At 44.4% G+C, this 16,494-nt stretch overlaps 1 protein-coding gene across 1 annotated transcript in view; it reads right to left on the reverse strand.

The window, feature by feature from the left end:
* LOC118220427 overlaps positions 1–16,494 on the reverse strand; it is a 426,649-nt gene that overhangs the window by 407,439 nt on the left and 2,716 nt on the right. Inside the window, exons 3-6 of the mRNA XM_035404286.1 lie at positions 14,092–14,406; positions 13,388–13,693; positions 2,150–2,464; positions 1,424–1,744 (exon numbers count right to left, since the gene is read on the reverse strand). Of these exons, the coding sequence (XP_035260177.1) occupies positions 1,424–1,744; positions 2,150–2,464; positions 13,388–13,693; positions 14,092–14,406 (1,257 nt within the window). The remainder of the gene's footprint in view (positions 1–1,423; positions 1,745–2,149; positions 2,465–13,387; positions 13,694–14,091; positions 14,407–16,494) is intronic.

Consider the following 16,494-nt stretch of genomic DNA (forward strand, 5'->3'; position numbering starts at 1 on the left):
TCAGGGCCGTCAGCCAGCCTGGACCCAGTGTACCCTACACACAGCACAGTGGGGTTAGCATCTGACCAACACTGAGATAATAAAGGAGACTTAGGGAAGAGGCTAACAGAATACACAGGCACAAAACACACACACACAAACTCTCACACACACGCACACACACACGCACGCAAGCAGCTAGAGACTGCAGAAACAGGCAGACACACAGGCATGCAGACATGCGTGCACACACACACACACACCCATACAATCACACACATGCACACAATTACACACACACAGGCGTTCATGCACGTACACGAACATGCACACCCATGCACAGGCACACACATGCACGCATGCATGCACACACACACGCACACACACACATGCAAACACACACATGCGCACATACACACACATGCACATGCACATGCACTGCACACACACACATGAAAAAACACATTCGTACTCACACGCACAAACACACTCACACAAACTCCACACAGATTAAACTCACACAAACACAAGGAGATAATGCAAACTCCACACAGATTAAACTCACACAGACACTGGGAGATCATGTAAACTCAATGCAGATTAAACTCACACAGACACTGGGAGATCATACAATTTCCACACAAATTATACTCACACAGACACTGGGAGATCATGCAAACTCCACACAGATTAAACTCACACAGACACAAGGAGATCATACAAACTCCACACAGATTAAACTCACACAGACACTGGGAGATCATACAAACTCCACACAGACTACACTCACAGATGCTGGGAGATCCTGCAAACTCCACACAGATTAAACTCACACAGACACTGGGAGATCATACAAACTCCACACAGATTAAACTCACAGACGCTGGGAGATCATACAAACGCCACACAGATTAAACACACACAGACACTGGGAGATCATGCAAACTCCGCACAGATTAAACTCACACAGACACTGGGAGATCATGCAAACTACACACAAATTAAACACACAGACACTGGGAGATCATACAAACTCCACACAGATTAAACTCACAGACACTGAGAGATGGTAAATGGTAAATGGACTGCATTTATATAGCGCTTTTATCCAAAGCGCTTTACAATTGATGCCTCTCATTCGCCAGAGCAGTTAGGGGTTAGGGGTTAGGTGTCTTGCTCAAGGACACTTCGACACGCCCAGGGTGGCGGAGATCATGCAAACTCCACACAGATTAAACTCACAGACACTGGGAGTTGCCGCTGCTCAGAATTGCCTGTATGTGAATTCCTGCAGCTCACAGGAAGGCTGTGATAGCTCTGTGTGCTTCCTCTTCCTGTGTGTCTATGTCTATGTGTCTATAATCTGTGTAACCCCAGCCCGTAATATTCCCTACATATTAACCCAGTATCACTGAAACACTCACAGTGCACAGAAGACTCTTACCAGAACACACCAGTCCCACATCGTTTCCATGGGAGCAGGATTCATTCTGGGAGGGTGCTTTGGGACAGAAGTAAATGTGAGATTCGTTGCCTGAACACTGAATCTCCTCTGCCCACACCGGGCCCTCCCCCTGGCCAAACGCAGCTGCCCCCCGCAGGTCTTTAGGAACTCCACAGCCCAGCTCCCTGCACACAACCTCTGCGTCCCGCCGGTCAAAGTCAGCATCACACACCGTGCCCCAGGAGCTCCGAAGATTCATCTCTACTCTCCCAGAGCACAGGTCAGCCCCGCCCACCAGCCTGACTTTTTGAGGGGCTGGAGCTAAACAGGGAATAAAGAGAGAATTGGCACCTTGTTCCAGAGGCAACCTTTGGCACAGCTGCATGAATAGAGGACTGCACAGCTATTACACATGGAGTACAGCTGTGTGATATGAGCCAATCACATGTAAAGTGCAGTGTGAGATGAGCCAATCACATGTAAACTGCAGTATGAGATGAGCTAATCGCATGTAAACTGCAGTGTGAGTTGAGCCAATCACATGTAAATTCTGGATTAGTTCAGTGAAAGGAACAATGCACACATTTATTTTATAACATGTTTTAAAATGTAATAATCATATATTTATTCACGAAAGTTAATATATCCTCATTTAAATCCAAATTGCTGAGTTTTTGTAAGAACACTGGCAAGAGCTGTATAACACTACCTGAGTCTTGCTCCTACCTGAGCAGATCACTCCAGCATCATCTCCATGACTACAGTTATGTACACCCCATCCTCCTGACCCACACTCCTTCAGTGTGGATTCTGATCCCCAGCAGTATATATCATCCATCCATATTCTCCCAGACCCGTGTCCAAAGTGAGCATCTCCTGGTGCATCTACAGCATCTCCACAGCTCAGCTGTCTACACACCACCCCAGCATCTGGCATATCCCAGTCATTATCACACACTGTCCCCCACTCTCCCTGACGGTAAACCTCCACTCTCCCAGCACAGGGGCTGCTTCCATTCACCAGCCTCACATCCTCACTGCCTGGAGAGAGAGAGAGAGAGAGGGAAAGAGAGGGGGGGGGGGATAGAGAGAGAGAGAGAGAGAGAGAGAAAGAGAGAGAATGAGAGAGAGAGAAAGATTTTTGAGATTTAAAACCCCTTTTATTGGGACATTGTTCAACCACAAAAATTACCGTACTTCAAAAGAAAAATAATATACAAGCAACACAAAGAGAAAAACAATTAACAAACTAACCACAGGCAGAAAAGAGAGAATAAATAGAGAAAAGAAAGAGAGAGAGGGAGAGAGAGAGAAGAGAAACATATACACTTCCATTTTCTTATATACAAAAACATCCCAACTCCATCAGCAAAAAATAAATAAAAAAATAAAAGAAAATAATAAAAATTCAAAGGATCAAAAACCAAGATTAAGCCCCCCCTCCTCATCCACATGACATAGCACCCTATTTACTCCCCACAAGTGCTCAAAAAGCTGTTTGTTTCCCACAAGTGTATAAAAGGAGAACTCTACGCGAAGCCTTGCTGCTATCAGTCCACACATGATTTTCGCTGCGTCCACTGATCCTTCCCCAATTCTTTTGTTTTTTCTACTCATCCAAGTTGCTAACTTAGCCTGCCCAAAAATATAATTTAGCAGACACACCCTCCTCTTCTCTTAAACTATGTACCTTGGCCCTCCTATGTACAGCTTCCTAGAAAAAACCATGTCTATGCCTGCGCACCACTGCCTCACTATCCCTAGCATGCCATCTAGCCTATCGCACTCAAAGAAGAGGTGCTCCACACTTTCTACCTCTCCACAGAATAAACAAGTCTCCTGTTGGACCAAGATGTGCAATGTGTCTGTTCGTAGCGATGGCCCCATGGACAAGCGTCCACTGCAGATCCGCAGTACGCTTTTCTATGGGAGGCTTATACAGGGAGCGCCAACACCCTCTCAGGTAAGAACCTGGTCCCAAATCCCCTGGCCACCCCGATGGCTTCACCTTCCTCAGAGTGGCTTGGTGATGGACCTTTACTGCTGCTAGATTCCCCAGCTGAGGTGTGCTAAGACATAGTATGGAATTATCTGCATCCTGCTGACCATCAATAGCTGCAGTTACAGCTAAAGCTGGAAACCCCATCTCCTCTTCCATGTCTGGCCAGCCATCTTGCTTGAGTCTCTGAATTTCCATCTGAAACGGGCCAGGAAGTGAGGCATGGACCCTCTCTACAACTTGCTCTACCAGGCGTACTGACTGGGTATCAATCCTTCTGGCAAGCTCATGTACCGTCCTCCAGTCTCCTCTGTCCATGAGATCACCAAACTTGGTGACCCCACTGCTTATCAGGGCAGCCTGAAAACTGATGGACTGCAGCAATCTGATCTCCAAGAGAGGGTTATGAAGAAGCGGCTCTTGCAAAACCCACCACCCAGGACAGGTAATGTCTCTCCTAATAGTGAACGTTGCGTACCATGATTTCACAAGAGATCTGTAAAAAGGGTAAGTGCAGAAAAATCCATTCTCTCTGGATTTAACAAAAAAAAGCTGACTGTCATAACCGAGACCTCCAGCCCTCCTCAACGAAGTCCACGCTAAGCCTCTCCAGCTGAGCTCTGGGTGTTAAAATAGTCTCTGGGCAGCTTGCAACTGAAATGCTGCAACCCTACTCCGCAGGTCAACCATGGCTTGGCCCCCCTCCTGTACAGGGAGGTACAGCAGTGCAGCCTTCACCCAATGTTGGCCCGACCAGAAAAAATTCACCAGCTGTTTTTGTGTCTCCTCCAGTAGACCTCTTGGTGGCTCCAACACGTGAAGCCTGTGCCATAGTGTTGAGGCAGCCAGGTTATTGATAACCAGAACCCCCGAAAGGACATTAATGGCAACAACCACCGCCATTTAGACTTAGCAACAACCTTGTCCAATATCCCTTCCCAGTTCTTCTTCTGAAAGTCTGTAGTACCTAGAAAAACTCCTAGACACTTTAGCCCTTCTTTGTCCCATCTAAGCATCCCTGGCAGACTGGGTAATGACCCTGTCCTCCAACCCCCCAGCTGTAAGGCCTCACTCTTTTCCCAGTTAATTTTGCCAATGAGGCCTTCTCATACAGCTTTAGGCTGTCCACCAAAATCTCCACATCGCTCTGTGTCTTAATAAGGACATTTATGTCATCAGCATATGCTGAAACACTCACTGGTGCGTCCCCTGGTAGCTCTGGTAAAAACAGTCCTGTTAGTCTACCCCTAAGCCTACATAACAAAGGTTCAATGGCTAAACTGTAAAGCTGTCCTGAAATTGGGCATCCCTGTCTGATTCCCCTCCTCATTATTACAGGCCTACTTAAACCACCCCCACTTTGACCATACATGAAGCTCCACTGTATAGCAACTTTACCCAAGAAATAAAAAGCTCCCCAAAACCAAACGCCTTGAGTGTGGAAAACAAATACTGGTGATCAACACGATCAAAAGCTTTTTCCTGGTCCAAAGAAATTATGCCAATATCCAGATCATACATTTTACACACATCCATTGCATCACGCATCTTAAACAGGTTGTCCATAATGGATTGTCCAGGAATGCAATAAGACTGATCCTGATGGATCAGTTTTGCTAATGCTTCCTTGAGTCTATTTGCCAAAACCTTGGAGAGAACTTGACAGGAGTGCGACAGGCCGCCAGTTTTTAATTAAGGCTAAGTCCCCTTTTTTTGTCAAAAGAGAGAGAGCTGCTCGTTGAAAAGACACTGGTAGTGCCCCTTCCTGCAGACAATCCAGCATCACTTCTCGTAGATCCGCTCCTATTATATCCCAGAAGCGCTTGTAAAGTCCATGGACAGCCCATCAATGCCTGGTGACCGACCAGAAGCCAGCTACCCAACCGCTTTGGTAAACTCTTCCAGGCTGAGCTCAGAGTCCAGCGCAGCCTGCTTCTCAGTCCCTGGAGAAGCTGAGGAAGCCCCTGGAGAAGCTCTTCAGCACATTGCTGGTTACAGTCCTCCTCCCCATAGAGGGCAGCATAAAAATCCACAGCATGCTGCCTCATTTCGCCTGGGTCTGTGGTCACCCTCCCATCAGGAAGGCAAAGACAGATCATCCGCTTCCTCTGTGCCCCTGATTTCTCTAAGTTAAAAAAGAAAGAACTAGGGGCATCCATGTCTTTTATGTCTGTGACGCGGGCTCTCACTAATGCTCCCTTTACTCTTTCTTGCAACAAGGTACTCAACTCCTGTCGTTTCTGTTGCAAAAGGTCCCTCCTACCAGGATTGACCTAGTGAAACAAATTCCCCTTTCCTTCTTCTCCAGCACTCCCACAGCAATTCAAATTTTTCACAAAAGGCCCTATCTTGTATTAGTTTGTTGTTAAAATGCCAATATGATGTAGCCTTCACAGTGAGGGAAAGACAGATATCCACTGTTACAAGATGATGGTCAGTAAAAGTAACAGGGTAGATAAAACTCTTAAATAATCTTGAAATAAAATTTTGAGAGATATAGATCCTATCAAGCCTGGCTGCACTAACTCGACCATCAGATATCTTCACCAAGGTATATTGCCTTGTGGTAGGGTGCTTAAGTCTCCATGCATCAGCTAGATCAAAACGTATGACCAGGATAGAGAGGCAGGAGGATGACTGTAAATGAGGCTCCTCACTGGTCCTGTCCACAGTAAAATTTATAGTGCAGTTCCAGTCCCCTCCTATGATAATGCACTCATTCTGACTGCACTGTGCTAAAACTTCTCTCAGCTTCTTAAAAACAGCTAATCTCTCTGAGCCCTGATTGGGAGCATAAATATTAACAAAGCAGAAAAAACTGCCCTCTATTTCGGCCCTAACTAAAATAACCCGGCCTTTAACTAATTCAGTGGTGGATTTAATAACTATTCCTAGTCCAGGAGAAAAACAAACAGCTACTCCTGCACTGAAATTAGTGCCATGACTTAAAACATACTGCCCTCCCCACCATAGACCTCAGTCTACCTCATTCCCAATATCACTATGGGTCTCCTGGAGGAAGACCACATCTAATTTCTTTTGCGACACCGTTTCATAAACTAAAGCCCTTTTCTGTCTTTCCCTTCCACCATTAATATTTAAAGACCCAACCATTAGATTTTTCATAAGATAGTGAAGCTATTAAGAAAAATGGACAGTAATAGGCATCCAGAGAAAGAAAACACCCTGTGATGAAAAATCATAATTTAAACTTTATTTTGATTTGGCCTGCCTTTTCCTTGCACCAGTCACTTTTTTCCTCAATGACGTGTTTTCTGAGTCTAAAACGCCTTTTCTCATCTAGAAGGTCACATCCCTCCTTTTTCCTTAAGCCAGCACATGACCTAATAAATTTGTCCATATCAGGGAAGTGGTCCTCTACCTGAACCTTTTTTCCAAAAGTCTCGTTAAGAAAAATATTTATCTGTTTGACTGAGTACAGATCACTACCCTGCGATGAATCAGATTCTGAATCTTCGTCCATCTCTTCCAACTCGCTATTTGCTTGGCTTTCTACTACGGGCGGTTCTGACACGCCCCCCTCCTCCGTAGACTCCACCTGACTGGACTCAGCCCGACTGCCTCCCGTTTCCACAGAAACATCTGCCGCCACTGCGTCCGATTTCTCTATTTCTCCACTTGGCCCTGCAGTTGTGTCCAACCCAGAGACTGTAAAAAATATGGACAAAGCTACTGTGACGTCACCTATTGACTCTCCGTGGGTCTCTAAAACACATTTTGAAGCTCAATGGCGGGCGCGGCCATGTTGTCGATTTGGAGCCAAAACCATAGAGTTAAGCGGTTCTATGATTTTTACGATGTGATTGACAGTCCGGTGCGGAAAAGCCCATCAACCTGAACGAACGATTGCAGAACGAACTTGAGGCTAGCTGACTGTCTGCCGTTATGTTTTAAAATATATTATCAAATGTTTGCGGAGTTTAATTTCCATCCGTGACTGTACTGTGTCATGTAATCACGTTATATGTATGACATTAATAATACAATTATGTTCAGTTATCTTCAATTTATGTTTGTCAGCAAAACGAATATGCTTAGCTAGCATATCAGCTTGCCAGTGAGCTAGGTAGGCCAGCTGTGGTTAGCTCACGCATTAGCAATATGAACAATAGGGGAAGAACATCGACTACACTGATGGTCAATCAATCAGAGATGTGTAGGCTACTGGTGATTTGACTAGGCAAATTTTCGTATAACTGTCTGGTAGACCTGCTGTTAACCGAGGAAGTAATCGTCATAGGTTTTCGCCACAGTCAGTTAATGAGCCAGTAACTGCTACTAGCTACTCCATCGCCGTTTGCGGTGTTCACTTGCTGGGTGACGCTAGCTGACAGATCGTTTGCAAGTCACTTTCTACCGAATAAAAATTAACATCCCTCCCTTCCCCCCTGTAAATGACTGTAAATGACTAAAACTTAGGGTTGTAACTAGGCAGCTGTTTCATAGGTGACTTAGTTGATGCGCCTGTCTTAACGACTACTTGTATTTTTATTTTTCCATAGATTGCGTTGTTGCCGTTCTCGTTGTTAGTGTTAATCAGTTTAACCATCAGGGTCCAAGTTGAACTATGCGGTTGTTCCCTGTACTTGGACCGGTACTTCTCTCTAGGGGTTTTGTCATACTTGTTCCTGGTTATGGTTATACACTTTGTTGTACGTCGCTCTGGATAAGAGCGTCTGCCAAATGCCTGTAATGTAATGTAATGTAATGTAACACTGTCAGCGGTGATTAACAAATTTACCAAGTATTTTAATAACTGATCTGCAGGGGTGTAAATATGACAACGCACTTTGTACAGCAAGTTTTCCACCTGGAGCATGAGACAAAAATAATGTACATTGATTTTCTAATTATTATTAGGCTATTATTATTATTTTCTCGTAGATCATCAAAACCAATGGAGAAAAGCCAATATACGCAAGGAGCCCCCAGGATCGATTCTGAGAACCACTGTCTTAAATGCTCTTGTCGGTCTCTTAAATGCTAAAAACATGTTCCTTTCTAAATGCCAGCCTTACAAGATGGTTCATTTCGTTAAATTCTGTGTGTGTGATTTCATCGTCTGTTGTATGTTATTCAGCAAATAAATCTTAAGACTCTTAATTCTCTTTGTGAAACTGAAAATTTTGTAGGGTTAGGATGGATGAGAACAGGGACTGAGGTAAATCGCTTCTTCAGGTCAGTGAAAGCGGCTTCTGCCTCCGGGGTCCAGGTAAAAGGGCTAGCTGGGGAAGTGAGCTGGGTGAGGGACGCAGCAACTCGGCTGTAATCGCAGATGAAGCGCCGGTAGAAATTGGCGAACCCCAGGAATCGCTGTAGCTGCTTCACGGAAGTGGGAACAGGCGAGTCAGCCACAGCTTTAATCTTCTCCGGGTCCGCCCTTATTCGGCCCCTCTCAATGATGTAGCCCAGGAAGCAGACGGAATCGACATGAAAATCGCACTTCTCTGCCTTGACAAACAGCTTATTTTCGAGTAGTCTTTGGAGTACTTACTGACATGCTGCACATGTTCTTCCATATTGCGGGAGAAGATCAGGATGTCATCTAGGTATACGAACACGGGGCGATTCAGCAGGTCTCAAAGGACGTCATTGACGAGGGCTTGGAAGACTGCAGGAGCGTTGGTCAGCCCAAAGGGCATCACCAGATATTCAAAGTGTCCGAGCGGGGTGTTGAAGGCCGTCTTCCACTCGTCGCTCTCTTTGATACGGACCAGTTGGTGTGCGTTACAGAGATCCAGTTTGGAGAAGACGGTGGCTCCCTGGAGAGGCTCGAACACGGAATTAATCAGAGGCAGAGGGTATTTGTTTTTGACAGAGATGTTATTGAGTCCATGGTAATCGATGCAGGGGCGAAGTGATTTGTCCTTCTTGGAGACGAAGAAGAAGCCTGCCCCTAGTGGGGAAGATGATGGGCGAATGATGCCAGCGGCGAGTGAGTCTCGAATGTAAGTCTCCTTGGCTTCTCTCACCGGCCGAGACAGGTGAAAGAGTCTGCTGGTGGGTAGAGGAGCTCCAGGAAGCAACTCAATACTGCAGTCGTATGGCCGATGAGGGGGTAAGGTGAGTGCTTGTTGTTAGCTGAATGCTTCTCCAAGGTCAGTGACCCCTGCTGGTGTTAGAGCTGATCTCAAGCAGGTGCTGTGACAGAACGAGCTCCAGCTCTGTATCTTTTTAGTTGACCAGTCTATGTGGGGGTTGTGTAGCCCAAGCCAAGGCTGACCGAGAACCAGGGGAGTATTGGGCGAGGCGATGACGTGAAGTTGAATCACTTCGTGATGATTTCCGGAAAGAACGAGGTGTAGTGGCTCAGTGATGTGGGTGACCCGGGCGATGAGTTTTCCGTTCAGGGCTTGAGCATTCAAAGGAACTTGAAGGGGATGAATGGCAATGCCGGCTTGAAAGACCAGGTCAGCGTCCAGGAAATTCTTGTTGGTGCCAGAGTCGACCAACTCCTGCAGCAGGAGGGGTTGCTGGTCCCGAACCAGTGTGGCATCGAGCAGCAGGCTTGACTGGGCGGTAGGAGGGGAAGTGGTACGGCTCACCAGGGTCCCCACTCCAATATCTTTTGGCCGAATAGGACAGGAGGATAATACGTGACCGGCTGTGCCACAGTAAATGCGAAGTCCCGTCCTGATTCGCCGCATACGCTCCGTTTGCGTGAGGTGGGCACTTCCGAGCTGCACTGGCTCCTCGCTGGGCGTGCGGGGCGCGGTCGGACTCGGGGGTACACTGCTGCCGGGACCGGGACTGGAACTGAATCTCGCTGAAGGGCTCGCTGAGGGTTGGCGTCTGGCCATCTGGCCGCTGAAGGGCTCGCTGAGGGTTGGCGTCTGGCCGTCTCTCTGCGGCGCTCACGGAGGCGGTTGTCCAGCTTGATGGCCAGCAGCGTGATCAGGGCATCGAGGTTGTCGAAATCGTCTCTTGCATCCAGTTCATCCTTCACCGCCTCGGACAATCCGTCTCTGAAGACCCCCTGGAGTGCAGTATCGTTCCATCCTGATTCCGCAGCAATAATCCGGAACTCAACTGAAAATTCCGCCACACTGCGCGTGCCCTGGCGCACCGACAGCAGGCGTTTATTACAGTCTCTCCCGCAAATCTCTCTCTGGGAAGATGCACCTGCAGCTCACCTCTTGGTAATAGTAGATTATGTGGTCACAGACCTAGATCCATTCTCTCTCAGAGCATTTACCATCAAGCCACTAACCCCTCTGTCCGAACACAGTCAAATCACAGTCTATCTCAAAAGGACAGAACCTAACACCAGCACCCACAACCTAACACCACACCCCTCCCAGTAAGCTGTACAACAGCTCATACATCATACAAATGGGAGCTAAACAGCACAGAAGAATACCAGAAAGCAATCAATGATCAAGAAATTCAAACACTATTGGATACCTTACTGGTTACTGCATACCCTCAGAATAAAGAAGGACTAAATCTGGCAGTCAACAATGTAAATAACATACTTGAAAAGGCAGCTTTGATATCAAATTTAAAGAAAAAATGCAATTCCCCTAAACATATCAAAGCTGAAACATGGTTTGACAAAGATTGCAAAGAGTTAGGAAAAAACAAATATCTAATCAGAAACACAGAGATCAGATTTCCGCCTTGCTTACTTTGAGACATTGAAACACTATAAGCACACCCTCAGAACCAAAAAAGAGCAACACAATAGGGTACAACTGACAGTAATTGAGCAGTCCATCAATTCTAACAGATTTTTGGAAAACTGGAAACAATTTAACCAAACAAAACAAGAGGAATTGGCCATCCAAAATGGTAACATATGGAAAGATCATTTTGAAAAGTATATCACATCAAAATAATTTAGAACAGAAAGAGATCTGCGAAAAATTAAACAAACACGAAGCATTGAAAACTGCCCCACATCAGAATCCGTTGGACACCCCAATAACTGAGTAAGAACTGATTGAAAAACGTCACGTGCTCCAATCTGGAAAAGCTAGCGGCTAGATGGCATCTTGAATGAAATGCTAAAATACAGCAACCAAAAACAACAAAGGCCAATTTTAAAGCTATTCAATTTGGTTCTGAGTGTGGGTCTTTTCCCTGACATCTGGAATCAAGGATTAATTACCCCTATATTTAAAAGTGGAGACAAATTAGACCCCAATAACTACCTAGGCATTTGTGTTAACAGTAATCTGGGGAAGGTTCTACGTAGCACAATAAACCTACGGCTTCTAGACTTCCTTATTGAGGACAATGTCTTGAGTAAAAGTCAAATTGGATTTCTTCCTGAACACCGTACAACTGATTGGGATGGCAGGTATGCCATCCCGCCAAGTTACGCCTTGGCGGGGGCATGCCCCATACCTATACAGCACCGAGAGTTTGGCACTTTTCAGGGTTCCCCACAGAAATAACCACAACAGCCACAGACACTCAGCCCTTAAAAACATTAAATTCTGTACATTCTCACCCCATTTCAACAGACAGAATTCATAAACAACTTCACATGTCCACACAATAAAGCCCCAAACTAAGGGGATTTTGCGTTTTCTCCTTCGGCACCTACAAACTAGAATGTTCCTACAGAGTTCGAACTAGAATGATTCCTTGATGACCTAACATTCGAGCAACTTGAGAAAACCCCAGGCAATGAACCCCAAGCGCTGGCTGTGCAGAGTTACGGCTCCTCAAGGCGGGTTTCGCGATCGGCTCCGGTGGTGTTGTGCTGGGGGGGTGGCGGACAAAAGACAAAAGCCTGGTGTGGCAGCTGGATTTCTTTCAAACCCCGGCAACCTATACATCAAAATGAAGCTTAGAACCTGTAGTTTCAGCTGTTAATTTCCCCCATTTAAAAAAATCCAGTCGAAAAATTTTACGAAACGTTTTACCTTGTATTTCAGTCAATATTCATCCATTTAAGGTGTAACTTGCTGTATGTATCAGCCATAGATCTTGGCTATCAAATGAACATGAAATCCAGTCCAGATTTTCATGGCTAACAGTTGCCAAGGGAAAAAGTGAGGACATCAGATGGTTTGCAGTCTATCCAAACTTAGTTCAGTAGGGGAAAAAAATAAAACAGGCAAAAAGTTCACTGTATTACTGTTATGAAATTACTGTTGTAAAGTGGTCATTCACGTTTCCCTAGCGAACTGTTAACACATCAAGAAATGTGAACGCAGCATTATTGGAATTTAAGATTATTCCCTTCAACTGAAGGATATTTTTCTATATATCTTTACTGTAAATAGTTTCTATTTCCAACGCAAAATGGAATTTTTCCATTTGTATACTTTTTCAGTTTCTGATTGTTCAATGTCCCCACCAGTTAAAAGGCGGGGGGGGGGGGGGGGGGGATTTAACTTGACTTCTGGTATAAACCACGACCACTTCCTGTCTTCTATCCGAATACAGATACAGATAATTTTGTTGGTTGAACAGATACAGGTACAGATAATGACGTCTCTGCACACCCCTAATATATATGTGTATATTTATTTATTTATTTATTTTTCTCTTTCTTTTCTTTGTTTGATTACTGGTTTTCGCTCCTCTTTTTCTGTTTTGTTCTGGTTTGATTAGGTCAGTTTATTTTATGACTTTGTTACCTCCTCTGCCCTTTTGTTTTTGTTTACTAAAAAAAACAAAAAAAACTCAGATGTAAGAACAGCTCTCCTGCACTGCAAATAGGAAGTAAGAAATGGTATTAAAAACCTGACAGTTGATACTGGGAGATCATACAATCTTCACACATATTAACTCACAAAGACACTTGGAAATCACACAAACTCCACAGAGATTAAACTCACACAGACACTGGAAGATCCTGCAAACTCCACACGGGAAATATCACTGTACAATGAATAAAGATCTTATTAAATATAAATGCATACAATCCATTTAGGAACTATATTAACCCAGTATCACTAAAACACACACGGTGCACAGAAGACTCTTACCAGAACACACCAGTCCCACATCGTTTCCATGGGAGCAGGGTTGATTTTGTGAGGGTGCTTTGGGACAGAAGTAAATCTGAGATTCGTTGCCTGAACACTGAATCTCCTCTGCCCAAACCTGGCCCTCCCCCTGGCCAAACGCAGCTGCCCCCCGCAGCTCTTTAGGAACTCCACAGCCCAGCTCCCTGCACACAACCTCTGCGTCCCGCTGGTCAAAGTCAGCATCACACACCGTGCCCCAGGAGCTACCATGATGCACCTCTACTCTCCCAGAGCACAGGTCAGCCCCACCCACCAGCCTGACCTCTGCAGTTAAACAGGGAATAAAGACAGAATCATCAGCAATGACTGGCACCTTATTCCAGAGACAACATTGAGCACAGCTGTATTATTACAGGACTACACATCTATTATACACAGAATACAGCAGTGTGATATGAGCCAATCATGTCTACTGCTGTGTGAGATGAGCCAACCATATGTAAACTGCTGTGTGAGATGAGCCAATCACAAGTAGACTGCAGCAACAGACTGTACATTCTGTATTAGTAATTGCAACTGTAAAATGTAATACTATGTTTTAGTTATATTATCATACTGTATATTTGTTCATATAATTGTTGATACAATTAATCCTCATTTAAATCCAAAGTGCTGAGTTTTTATAAGAACGTTGGCAAGAGCTGAATAACACGGAGTCCTACCTGAACAGATCACTCCAGCATCCTCTCGATGATCACAGTCTTCTTCATCCCATCCTTGTGACTCACACTCCTTCAGTGTGGATTCTGATCCCCTGCAGAATACATTATCCATCCATATTTTCCCAGACCCTTCTCCAAAGTAAGCATATCCTGGTGCATCTACAGCATCTCCACAGCCCAGCTGTTCACACACCACCCCAGCATCTTTCAAATCCCAGTCATCATCACACACCGTCCCCCACTCTCCCTGATGGTAAACCTCCACTCTCCCAGCACATGGGCTGCTTCCATTCACCAGCCTCACATCCACACTGCCTGAGAGAGCGAGAGGGGGAGAGAGAGAGAGAGAGAGAGAGAGAGAGAGAGAGAGAGAGAGAGAGTTTGAGTTTTAACAAACCTTTATTGCACAATACATACAGTCATTCAGCAACAACAAAAGCAGCTAAAATAAAGAAATCACCATATCAAAATGAACAAAAATACCAAGAGAGACACAAATATGAAAAATGATAATAAGAATATAATGAAAAATGGTTTGATGAGGAATGTAAAACCATGAGAAAAATCATAAAATCATAAAAATCCCGAAAACCAAGATTTATGCCTAAGATACGGTAAAACACTCGAACAAAATAAACAAACAATTAAAAATAAAAGACTGGAACACATCAGCACACAACTAAACAGAAATGAACAGTCAATAAACCAAACATGGAAAAAACTACGGCACACAGTGCTGTACATAAACATCTTATAGATAAACCTGGTTCTTGTGTAGGACCACTGTTTATAGATTCTTAATAATGTTTAGCCTGGTTTACCATGGGTGTAAACCCCAAGTTTTTGCTGAGAATTGAAAAGGATATGCCCCCAGCAATGTCTGCAGGAACACAGGCACACCACTAGGTTGTGCTCTATTACCCTGGCTTTGTACGCTGTGACACAAGCTCTGCCAGTGAGGCCAGTCACATGACTGAATAAGCAGATGGCACTTGTGTGAGAGTGCTTATCAGAGATGTCACTAGGGGGGTGCGGGGGGGTGCGGACTGCACCGGGTGACACCATCAGAGGGAGTGACACCGAAATGACTGGAAATAAATTTGTTGTGCAGTGTTTTGTGTAGCGACAAGTTGAAACAGCTAATTTCTCCAAAGCAGTTTACTGCCAGTTGATTTCATTAGCGGTATTAATGTGACGAGAAGCGCTTTGTCGTTTGAATGCAGAACACGCAATTCCTTGCTCCCACACCTGCCTGGACCCCCCCTGCACCCCAGCACCCCCCCAACAACAAAATCGGGTGCACCACTGGTGCTTATCCCTCAGGGCCATTAAGCCCCTACAGAATGCACATGCACAATTTGGCCACAAGGTGGAGAAAACCCCTTCACTTTCTCAGACATAAGAACTGTTTTACTGCACTGAAAATAGGAAATGAGAATGCTGTGAATGAGATGGTATTAAAAACCTGAGATTTGACATTTGCAGATATCTCAAGTGGAGTACAGACACAGATCTATTCAAAATGTAATCAGCCTTACCAGTGTCTACTTTCCACAGAAACTGAGAGCATTAGAAGTAGACTAGAACACCAAGCGTGTTTATTGCAGTTCAGTACTAAGACTTTTCACCTTCTGTTGCATTTCCTGGCTGAATGGTCACTCAGACATGAACTTCAGTAAACTCCTGTGCATCGTAAAACGCTGGCTGTGCAGAGTTATGGCTCCTCAAAAGACACAGACGAGCAACAGGAGACCATTCTTCCTTACAAGCTCAGTGTATCTTCATAAGAACTCATTTATCAGTGAAAAAGGAGATTTATCTGGAATGCATTTTAACCATTTAATGATATTAAGTAGAGCCCTGGGTGTACGTAGATGTACATTATACTGTTTTAATATTTTACATTAGTAACGGTGTTGTTATGCACTTATTTTACATTACTTTGAATAAAAGTGTCTTCCAATTAAATGTCATATAATGTAATGTTTTCAGTGAAATGGTATGTTTCCACAATGAGGATTAAACATGAATTTGAATTGTTAGCTTATATTTTTTAAAAATTTGATGTTAGTTCAGCTCTACAAAATCCCGGTTTAACAATCACTTTTATATTTTAGCATTCATCCTATGGAGTATGTCCTCATTATATTTCTCGTGAAATTTCAATAATTATTTAATTTGAAAAATTTGCATATTTTTAAATTGATAGTAAAATATTGCATGAAAAAGACCACATATTCAAACTCATGTGAGTTTCAAATAAAATAATATTTTCCATTTGCAGCCGTAAGCAGCAGTGGAGAATATTATCTGTTCAGAGTGTGCTATTTTAAGACATACACAGGAAGTCTGACTCTGGATCAACGCTGCTTCAGTCCTGCCTTTGAAGTTGAGGTTTGAGCA

The sequence above is a fragment of the Anguilla anguilla genome, chromosome 2 (genome assembly GCF_013347855.1).
Source record: "Anguilla anguilla isolate fAngAng1 chromosome 2, fAngAng1.pri, whole genome shotgun sequence".
NCBI lineage: Eukaryota > Metazoa > Chordata > Actinopteri > Anguilliformes > Anguillidae > Anguilla > Anguilla anguilla.